Genomic DNA, 11,874 nt, shown 5'->3' with positions numbered 1-11,874 from the left:
TTTCACTGTAGAATGCCTATGGTCTCAAGATCTCAGACTCCTGTGATGGGAAATTAGGTTAGAAATCAGGTTATGTAGAGTGCTTGGCCTCTACAAGATCTGACTAAAGCTCTTAATCAAGAGTTAAACACAGATATTACTGGATGCACTTATGAAATAATTATTAGGACACCTTTACATATTTTACAAAAAAGTGAGATAAAAAATATAACTGAAACGAATACCGAAACAACACTTTGGTTGGAGTCATCATATAAACAAAATTACCTAAGTCAATTTGAAAATTAAAATATTCTTCTTCCGAAGGGGGCATTCGTCCGGGATGCTTCACCCAGCCTCCATTATAAACCCTATCAAAAATGTCTATGGCATATGAATAATGAAAAAGAAGAAAAATGCACGATTAAATTTATCTTTCCTTTCATACTTAAAGCTTCAAGTCCTGGAACTCTTAACATATCAAGTAGAGCTAGGCTTGGAATCCTTCCCTTAATCCACCAAGAGTTATTTAGTGGAAAATGCACTCCATTGGATTACCCTGGCCATTCTCCCTAAAAGCTTCATAGTCAAACATCTGTTTTTTTTATTTTAAAATAGATATCTACTAAAAATGTAATGAAAAAATCCATTTATATATAAATTTTTGAAAATGTATTTCCATTCCCAATTCAAATTACGAGCCATTGACGCTAATGCAATTATTTCTTGAGCACTCTCAGACTTAGAAACCTCTTTGTCTCTAAATTTAATTCAATTTAGTTATGTAAAAATATATTGCAATTATAGAAGCTTTCTTATCTTAATGCATGTTTTTGAATCTCAATACTTATATCTTAAAAATTGTATCTATCCAGATATTGTTCAATTCTTATCGTAATTCATAAAATATATTTACCACTTAAATAATATGATGCTAAATAGTCTAATCATTCAGATGAAGTGATACGAATATGATACAGTTATACCACTTGATATTGATTTTTTTATTATAAATTATTTACTATTTTCTTCTGTTTAATTTTCTCTTTCAGGTCTTGTGTTTCTCCCTGAAGATAGAGTGTAAAGATAATTAATAGAATAAATGTAACTTAACCTAAACAATCGGGGAACTCAAGTGACCTCCTAATTTTATTCTCCATGAATAACTCTTAATATCTTTATTTACCGTGATATCATTATAAAATCCAGAAACATATTGAATGTATAAAGGGGATGATGGAAAATCAGATGAAAAACATGTATATTGTAAAATCCAAAAATAAATCCATGGAAAGAGAAGTATTAAAAAATTTGGCACCAAATGTAGTAATTATTGGAGGATAGATTCGTCATTGAGTTGTCTATATCATTCGTCATTGGTTGTGCTCAACCTAAATACAGAAGCTTTTGAGTATATTGAGAGAAAACTTAAGTTTAGAGAGAGCATGATTTCTATCTCCCATAAGTAATCACGTGTATATGTATTTTTATCTGAATTTGTCTACCACATAAAAAATTAAGGCAAAAGGAAAACATTCCTTATATTTTGATACACCATATTATTTACACAATAGATTATTCTTTATTAAAATATCTACTAAAATTGATAATACATCTTTAAAAACTATGACCAAATTTTTATATATTTGTTTCATTTTTACAAATTGAACAGGGAAAAAGATATGACGTTGCCATTCATAATATTTTCATCAAAATGTAACAAAAATTTAAAATGAATATTTCTGGGTAAATGACTCAAGAAAATGCAAAATCTGAAACAAAAATGTCCAGAGATGTTTTCCTAAAAACGAAATTTGATTTCATACACTTTCATATAAATATATCAATTTTACTGAATTAGGAAAGTAAAAATTATGAGATAATTCTCCTGATAAGGATCAACACATACATATGAGTTCTAACCAGATGATTGACAGATCAAATGAGTTTTCATTGAACTAGAGAAATTCCAGTGATATATGAAATAATGAAATTAATGTACCAAAAAAATCATGCTCAGACCTTTGGTTTAGCCAACTGATTTTACTGTTAGAGGTCAACAATATTCATAAAGATTAATATTATTTTTACTACCAATTGGATTTTAATTAGTAGGTAAAACATAAGGGTGAGAATGCACTGATATAAAATATTTATCTCAAATACTAATTAATAGGAAGACTCTAAGTTTATGTATTTGAAGCCTAAAATATTAAGGGAATGGGAATATAATCTGGCATAATATATTTTAAATAAGTTGAATCTATTCCCTCATCTTGTCATAGGAGTTATCTTATTAGACATCATCAATTTCACACTATCATCATATCAAGCATTTAGGAATCCAAAGCCTAATCCCGCTAAATCAAGATGATTCAATCACAAATAAAACCATAAGATATTACCCTCTTAGAACTACTTCCCAATTTGGCCACCCAGGACTGCAAAAGTCAGTCATGCTTACCCTCATACTCCATCCACACAAACCTTTGATCAGAGATCTGTAAACAGATCTTAGGAAAAAATATATCATCATTAATTCTTTTTTAATTGGCAAAATACACGGTGCCGAGTACATCCAACATTGCAGGGGGATTTTATATATGAAGTGGATTGTTTATCAGCGTTTATAGGCATGGAGCGAGCATAAATATCCCAATTACACTCGGATCCTACTCGTCCACACCCATGGTGCAGTAAAAGAAAATATATATGAGTGTACCTAGGAAGTGCTCGGAGAAGGTCGCTCGTGCCGACACTGCGCAGGGTCCCCCGCAGGGGTGATGGTGCATGGAGTTTCCAGAGCTTTTCCCGCCTTCAATAGGTGTCATCTCATCATCATATTAATTTTAATTTAATGTAATCTCTACATCATTTTCTAAGTCTCCCAAATTAATAAATTCATCTCAAGTGGCCAAGTAAAATAAAAATAATATAATATAATTCTCACATGTGTATTGTAGTTTAATGAAAAAAAAGGCTAATTTTTTGATAAAGTTGAACGTCTCATCCTACTTTCTCAATCATGCACTTATCTTTTTTTTCTTTCATCTTTTAAAAAAGAATGTATATTGTGATAATCGAATGCTTATATATCTTTAACCTATCGCTAAATTCATGTAAAATGCAGATATTTTCCCTCCTTTCATTTTACATTTTAATATAATTTTTTTTTATGATCAGATTTTCCAACGAAGAAAGAATATTTTTTTTAGCACTAGTATTTAGAGTTTCCTCCTCACCTTCCAAATTTTCAAAGTCATTAAGAAAGCTATCTACAATAATGCTACACACTTGTAAACATTTAATTAACATACACAATTTCAATACTACAACCATTTTTATTAAATCATGGTGGCTTAGAATATACAACCAAAAGGGTCTATTCACACAATCAATATCAGTTCCCTTAGGTTGGTTATTATTCTATTTTTTTTGTAGGCTAAGAAATGTAAGATGGGGTTATAAATTGGGTGATTTAAATATCTCAAAAGCCAAAAAAACTTCATGTTTCATTATTTGTATATAAGGACTAACATAAAAGATATCATGATGACAAAAGATTTTTTCATCTAGTTTAATCTGAACCCTGCACGGAGAGGCAAGCCGTAAAAAATTTATACATATTTTCCTTTATATCTCACACCATAAAATGGTTGATCTTTTTGGAATGTCATAGTAGAAGTTTGTTTGATAATAAAGTGATAATCCTTTCAACTTTACTAGGCACATATGCATGATGCCTGTATAGTTTTATAATACAATTTTCAAATATAATGATCAATGATTTTTATATGAAATATGTTTATGTTATTATATTTCTGAAATTGGTTTTCCCCAAATCTAAAGCCACACTATTTAACTTGAATGTGTTCCATGAAAAATAGTGACACATTTTCCTGTCGCTTAAGGTAAGTGTCCCATTCTTTAGGATGTATAGATGAATGAAAGCTTTATATTAGTAGTATGTTGTGTGGGCTCCTTAATGCTCCTTAAGAGCTTTGTTCCAGTGAACATCATAGTAGTGTCCATAGATGTGGCATCTAATGCGACACATATGTATGATTTGACCTATTTTCCTTTCTCAGATACATTGATTATATTCCTAATTATGCATAATTCATGTGAAATGAAGATTTATGAATGATTTGAGACTCCCATTTGAGCATGTCTGCCATGGAGGACAGATAGAGCTCCACTCTCTAGGGATAAAGATATGTATTGAGTGATCGATGAGATGCATGACTTATATTACATTTTATTGTGTGAAAAAACATCTCAAATTCCACTATTTGTTAATTTAATCTCTTTTTCTACATAGTTGGGAATCTCCCAAAAGAGTTTTAACTAATAACCATTATATTACGAAAGGGAATATATGTGGACTTTCTCCATCATCCATGTACTGCCATAAAACACAGTTTATTCCCATCCCTGTCACCCAAGTACCCATGTATGCTTTCATAATGTATCTCACCCATATAATATACAGAATTTTGGAAGAGATTTTAGTTGTGATACGAAATTCTGAAAATGTTCAAAGTCCAAGAAACCATATTTAAAATTTCACATATTCTCTCTCTGTCATGATCAGCTTTTAAAAGAAAGGGAATAATTGTGGATTTTCTCCATCATCCAACACAATTTACTCCCATCTCCGTCACCCAAGTACTCATGTATGCTTTCATAATGTATCTCATCCATAGAAAATGCCAGAATTTTTGAATGAATTTTACTTGTGATACCAATGTCCAAAGTCCAAGAAACTATATTTAATATTTCACTTATTCTCTCTATGTTATGATCATTTAATGTGACAATTATTGGGCCAAGATGGGCCAGACAAGGCCCATATTAATCCACAGGAATTTGTGTGGCCTTCATGAATTTTGAATATACATTTATAACAGAACTTATATAATATAAATACATTATATGGTTTCTGGTAAGCCGTTAGAGTCTTCGGATTTCGGCTATGGCAGGGGAGCTCTACGCTCTGGATTTCGATGGAGTGATCTGTGACAGCTGCGGGGAGAGTTCCGTCTCTGCTCTGAAGGTCAGACTCAACGGATATCTTTTGTAAAATCTTGAGTTTTTGGCTCTGATGGGCTTTTTTTGCACTATTTTTGAACTTTGGAGGTGGTAAAAATGGTGTTCAATTGGTTGATTTCATCGCATTTTGATGATGGGTTTCCAGGCAGCGAAAGTCAGGTGGCCTGATCTCTTCAACGGCGTGGACACGACCCTGGAGGAGTGGATCATCGAGCAGATGCACGTTGTAAGTTTCTTTCCTAGTTTTTTAGTGTTTCAAGCGCATTGAAGTCGTTATTCCATGATTTCGTGCCGATCTCATCGCTTAATCCGTGTTTAAGGACTTCCTGTCTTCAAAGTGTATATTGGTTTCGATTTATGTGAAATCGAATTTGATTGTTGCTCGGTTTTCTCAGAGAAAAAGTAAGAAAATTAATGGTTGTGTTGATGACTGAATTCCACAACAGTGAATTTGAAATGCTCGCAATTCTGAATTACAAGAACATTTCTCTGTTTTTGGTGGTGCCGCAGGCTGCGTTTCAAATCTTTATTTAAATTAAAAATGTCCGGAAATTATCATTTCAATCTTCAATTGAGGGGAATAATCTCACAATGTCATTTCACAGAATGTTTATTGAATATCATCGGTCGTATTGGGGATTATATGCGGCACTTGAGAACTGAAATGAGAGAACAGTAACTGTTCTAATCTGGAAATTCAATTTTCATGTTATAGACATTAGGAATTTAGAGGATGTCCAAATATTGAACTCATGAGAATTATTTCCTACATGCAAGGATGATTCGTGTATCTTTGGTTTCAGAGAAAAATCCTTTACTCCACTCAAATACTGGGTTTCTTGTTCTAAAGGCAATACTGGAAGGCTTTTCCCACATATTTTTTTAAAAAATTTCTGAAAATCCTGCGATAACTTCAGTGCTGAAAAACCGTTTGTATCGGCAACTTTTCCTGAAGAATATTTTTTCATTTTTTTTCTCCTGATGCCGACCTGTTTATGTAATTATGTAAACAGCTTCGTCCTGTGGTGGAGACGGGATATGAAAACCTGTTGCTCGTAAGGTTGCTATTGGAGATTCAGATACCCTCTATCCGAGTATCATCTGTAAGGATAACAGTGAAATATGTGATTTCTCGCTTTCCTTATGTCTATAATGCCGGAAATTATTGTGCCAGCTGGGAGTAAATTTCGTGCATTTCAAACTCTTGGCTGAGATTTCATAAACTTTTCTTGCTGCATTATTCTTTTTCCTTAAGAAACAAGTTTTATGGTATAAGGTCTCAGGCGGACTTACTATCGAGAGGGTGTTGGATACTTGGGCTGAGCTGAAACCTGTCATTATGAAGGAGTGGAACGAGGACAGAGATTCTTTAATAGACCTTTTTGGAAAAGTTCGGGATGAGTGGATAGAGAATGATTTAATGGGTTGGATTGGAGCTAACAGGTGATTCTATTATATAATTAATAGTACCTCATGGGGGCATTGATAGCGTTCAAAAAAAAAAAGTATGATAGATGGATCCACGTGTCAGCAGTTGACATTCTGTTGCAGATTGTACCCTGGTGTCTCGGAGGCGTTAAAATTCTCTTGCTCTGAAATTTTCATCGTCACCACAAAACAGGTAATATTCCATCTACTGTTATATTTCTCTGTTGTCCCCATATTTTTATATCTTAACCTGAGGCAGCATTATTTCCCCACTTAATCAAATAATCGTTGAAAATTTCAGAGGTCTTGGAGTTTTTTTTTTAGTTTTAATCACGGGAATCATCTATTAAGTCATGAGATTCAGTGTGGGATTAAGTGTGCTAATTCATTTTCTTAAAATTTTTAATAGAAGCGATTTGCGGATGTCTTATTACGAGAATTGGCAGGCGTTACCATCCCCTCTGATAAGATATATGGCTTGGGATCTGGGTATGACTACTCTGGAAACGTAAATATTAATTATACCCATGTTTACTGAACTAATTCACTCTGAATGACTTATTCAGACCAAAGGTAGAAGTGCTGCAGAAACTTCAAGGCAGGCCAGAGCATCAAGGTTTGCGACTCCAGTAAGATACTTGTCATTAGAAAATAATATATTCAGATTTCCTCCTAGAAAGAGATGTCATTTCTACCCCGAAGGAAAACCTTCATTTAGATTTTATCATGGCGATAAAAACCATCTTAATATATGGTCATCTATTCATCCTAGTTCTCTCTTTTCAAGTTTCACCCTCTTTGCAACACAATTACCAAATATTGCAATCAGACATGGCCAGTCTCAGTGAAAAATTTTCCCCAAAAATTAAACTGGGAAATGATGTGATCCATATTCCTGTGTAGCTTTGTTGAAGATCGTCTTGCCACTCTGAAGAGCGTCATCAAAGAACCCAAACTAGATGGATGGAACCTGTACCTCGGTATCTGGTCTTATCTTTCTTTTCCTTTCCTCGTTATTGTGAAATGAACTCTCTCCTTCTTTATGGGACAGGAAACTGGGGTTACAATACCAAGAAAGAAAGACAAGAGTCCGAGGAAATTCCCCGCATAAGCCTTCTCGACCTCTCAGATTTCAGCCAGAAATTGAAATAAGTCAGGTATTCCGGTCATCACGGTGCTTATTTTTTTATTATTATTCATGAACTGAAACACAACTAATATTAGTTTGTGATTTCACAGCCACTGCATTTCATCAACATGATGAAGATTACTGAATTTATCTCTCTGCAATATCTTGTTCACCCTGCACCGATTTTTAAAATACTGATGATATGTAATTAATTATCATTGGATGCCCTATGTGGAACTTAGGCTCATTTGATCGGAATGCTTTTAAAGCATTCATCATAATCGCGTTCTGTTGCAGATCACATTAGGCACTCATTTCCATTTTTCAACATTTTCAAGAAATAATGGAGTGAAATTGTCTCAGTTTTATGCTGTCTTAAAACTTGAGTATGAAGATCTGTGAAATCTCATGGCCCCTTACTATTCCAGTGATGATTCCAAAGGTATTAGATAATAACAAAGATTTCATCTATCCATACACTATAAAAGTTTTTGCAGACTTCACAAGGCCGGATCCCTCGTAAGCAATCCAGTTTGAAATGACAGTTTCTCCATAAAGCAGTACGGATGCTTTATCCTATTTAATTTATCATTCTTCACAAAAATCAAGACAATTAACCAGTTAATCATTTAATTCTCTCTTGCTGCTACTAGATTTGGATCATTGTGAGAGGACCAATGTCCTAGGGTAATAAAACATAGATTCTAAAAAGTTTGTTTGCATTGCCATGTCTAGTTTTTCATGTAAAGAAAAAAATTCCTATTTATTCAAAATTTATGTATGTCTTAATCTCTCTTCCTCTAGTGGACCTAGCCATCAAACTCATATCTTTGACTCCGACATTACTGAATTATTTTTTATTAATATGATAAACTCTAAAATTTTAAAGGTCTAATAGAAACCTTGATCTTGGTTTCTGTGGATGAAGGTCTTGGAAGTAATACAAAGGACAATTGATAGAAATAGTAGATAGATAATAATGGATACATGCCAGGTCCCATTCAATGTGTGCTAGATAACCTTCTTGCCTGACCTTTATCGGCGAGCATGACAAGAATTAAAGGGTAATTACTCAAAGGTCGAATGATGGAAATGACACTCATAGGTATTGGGTGGCCTAGCTGCACTCCCCTGTCGGCACCAGCTTGCCCTCAAAATGAGTACCCTAAAAATAAATATATCTAAATGTCTACATGAATTTCATAAGCTCAAGTGGGGATAGTATACATAAAAGTATATAATTTCAATAAACTGAGCAAGTTTAGAAAGGCAAAAGTATATAATTATGCATGAATATGAATAATAATCATTGAAAAAATTCTACTGGAATATTATTTTTTTAAATTCAATGACTTTTATATTATCTGTATGAATTATATCACCAAAATTGATTTTACCCCCTACTTTGATCATTTCTAGTTATTTGAATTAACATGTATAAGTCAACATATTTAAGCTTACTTAGTCTCCCCACCATTTATCCTCTTACATTATGTTTCATGGGTCGAGTTATTCAAATATGTTAAGTTGTTCCTAGATATTAGCCACATATGACGTAGAGCATGTACGGATTTTGTGGCATCCAGAATTATCCCTCATTGATAATTCTAAAGACTTCATTGAATCTAAGAATTTTGTCCTCTTTACCTCAAAATGAAGCTGATTATGACTTACATGTGAGACTCTTATTCTCCTTTTCTCAAATAGGTACGAATGACTGAATCCTATATATCGTATTTGAATAAGTAACAGAAAAACTATTAGCCTTTTTGACATACAGTTTTAGGAGACAACGATGAGAGTCTGAAGAGAATTACAGAGTTTGGATTTCAGGTATTTCACATTTCTGTATGACAGTTTATACTGTCTATCCAAACATAAAAAAATTTGCCTTGGATTTCTATCTCTGAGTTTGAATGTGAGTCATGTTATTTAGACAAAAATTATTGCTCTCCATATCATCAAATCAGTGTGTTCTCTCCCACCAAAACTTCCTACCCCATATATTTACAAATTTGGGGTCCACCTCATCCACCACTTCCCTCTTGTACCATTATTACATATTACTTGTGGATGGCTATATCCAGGTTATTTGAGTTTATTTCCTCTAGGATGAATCCCAAGTCCATACTATTGTCCACCATTTTCTCATAATAATTACCACCCAGTATTCCACCACTGCCAAATTATTTGCAGTGATAATTATCTTGACTTTGTTCAGGAAGCTCTTCATACCTTTTGCATTGATCGTGGCATTATTCACCAAACCACTTGTCCACACACCTCTTAAAACAAAGTGTTTTCAAAGGCAACAAACAGCCTCTTCTTAACGTGACTTGTACTCTTCTCCTTGAAATGAAGGCTCTTCACTGATACACATATGTTGACACTCTTATGACGGCCACCTACCACATAAATTTTATACATTTTGTTTTCTTTGGTGGTGCAGTTCCCCTATACTTGTTTTCTCTCAATTCCTCTTGTTTAGTATTCATTAATATAATATATTCATCATAATGTAAGTGTGATACTTGTGATGAATACCTGATCTGAGTTAGCAAATTATGATAATATCATGATATCGAGATCACCAGCTCTTACGCATGTAGTCCAAATGATTTTATTCGAATGATACTCGAGAAGGACACGAAAATATCCATGTCGAATAACACTATCTTGTGCCCTCATACAATGAGTAAGGTCATTCCCCTACCCATTATTATGTAGACACTAAGGATATACATATAGTGGGTGCTATTTGATATAGAGATTTTCATTAAATTGATATGTATGAATCCTTGAATGATATTATACAAAAATATAATTAGGATGATTCATGTCACAGTTGTATAAGTGGTCCTTATACTTGTGGATGGATGACTTTACTATGACTATGACCTTTGAGTTCCTAATCATAGAATGCTAAACAATCTTAGCTCAAATATAGCAAGAAGTTTATGAATATGATTGAATGAACAAGATGGGACTGTTCACCATCAGTATATGAGCCAACACAAGAAAAATTATACAATAAAGTCTTCTTTGAAACCAGAGAAATATCAAAGAAGGGTTATCTGATAATTTATTAATGCATCAATACTAACTAAGATGAATACTTAAGGTTTTAAAGTTTACCATACCCTAAGTCATCCTAGGAGTGTTAAACGGATGACAGATTATGAGAGCATGGTTATGAAAGACATAAGTTTTGTACATCATTTACATCAGCTCATGTAGTTATTTCCTTTGCTTCAATAAATATGTTTCAAACACGTTGAAAGTAGGCTTAATTTAATGAATTAAATTTCTCCAAATATCAATTCAAGAATACATGTGTTAATTTATAAACATATAAAAAGTCTTAACATAAAAATTCAGTCAACTCAATAAAATGATAATATCAATGGTCTGGATTTCAAGCTTGAATTTATTTTCAATCCACTCAATTTTGAGTCCTATGTCTATTCCAAATATAACTATTTATACTCCTTTAAAATTAAATTACTTTCATTTATTTTTAAATTAACTTAATATATAGCAACATTATTCATTTAGAAATATTATGACCTTAAAGGTTAAAACATGATTCATATCCTGTTTAATAGAAAAACATACAGTGTTATCAACTCTCTAGTTTCCTAGTTCAAAATTTTCACAATCATTTTCATCCAAAAATATAATCTCATAGCCTATATTTCAATCCAAGATAACAAAATTCACTTATGTCAGTACGATATAAATTCTAGAAAATTATATCAATTTAGTAGTTTTTTAATAGATAAAATTATGTGAATCAACTTGATAAAAAATGCTAAACTACCCATTTTGTAGGATCTTATTTACCCATTTTGTAGGATCTTATTTACCATTAATTAATTATCTCATGTTATTACCCCTCCCATATCCTCTCTTTTTAGAGTTATATTTAAATATGTATTCTATTATTTTCTGGGTTTGTATTTCAGGCATTAGCTTAACCCAATTGTCACTCCATCAATGTATTTCTATGTTCTATTTCTTTCATTTTCTATTTTTTATTAATATCCACTCATGTTGATTGATTTTATTGGAAACCTAAAAGTAAAATATATACATTTAATTATGTGAAAGATTAAAAACCCAAATACTTAAATCATATTGTCCAAAATAAGCAAAATCATTCAAGAGAAATGTGTTTTCATCATTCTCTTTGACATTGTGCATTCCAAACATCAAAGTATGTAAAATTACTCTAAATATTATTAAATATTTATTTTTAAATTCTAAATCAATAAAATTTCCACTAT

The 11,874-nt window shown here is 32.5% G+C and overlaps 1 protein-coding gene across 1 annotated transcript; it reads left to right on the top strand.

Moving 5' to 3' along the window:
- The first annotated feature begins 4,917 nt into the window (after nucleotides 1-4,917).
- LOC144710265 (ribosomal RNA small subunit methyltransferase G) lies at nucleotides 4,918-7,816 on the top strand. Its single transcript, XM_078583990.1, has 10 exons — nucleotides 4,918-5,035; nucleotides 5,177-5,257; nucleotides 6,045-6,134; nucleotides 6,308-6,474; nucleotides 6,583-6,652; nucleotides 6,869-6,948; nucleotides 7,026-7,088; nucleotides 7,363-7,439; nucleotides 7,511-7,616; nucleotides 7,699-7,816. Exons 1-9 carry the CDS (start codon nucleotides 4,955-4,957, stop codon nucleotides 7,609-7,611), a joined length of 810 nt encoding a protein of 269 aa, XP_078440116.1. The 5' UTR covers nucleotides 4,918-4,954; the 3' UTR covers nucleotides 7,612-7,616; nucleotides 7,699-7,816.
- Nucleotides 7,817-11,874: the final 4,058 nt, after the last annotated feature.

Source organism: Wolffia australiana, chromosome 12 (assembly GCF_029677425.1).
Source record: "Wolffia australiana isolate 7733 chromosome 12, ASM2967742v1".
NCBI classification, from domain to species: Eukaryota; Viridiplantae; Streptophyta; class Magnoliopsida; order Alismatales; family Araceae; genus Wolffia; species Wolffia australiana.
The sequence above is the reverse complement of the archived record's forward strand: the minus strand, read 5'-3'. Positions and strand labels throughout refer to the sequence as shown.

Excerpts from the sequence above, each read along its gene's own strand:
- LOC144710265 (XM_078583990.1), top strand. The coding sequence starts at position 4,955 with ATGGCAGGGGAGCTCTACGCTCTGGATTTCGATGGAGTGATCTGTGAC. Across the intron at positions 6,135-6,307 it reads CCTCTATCCGAGTATCATCT|GTCTCAGGCGGACTTACTAT; the intron begins GTAAGGATAACA and ends TTATGGTATAAG. Across the intron at positions 6,475-6,582 it reads GGTTGGATTGGAGCTAACAG|ATTGTACCCTGGTGTCTCGG; the intron begins GTGATTCTATTA and ends ATTCTGTTGCAG.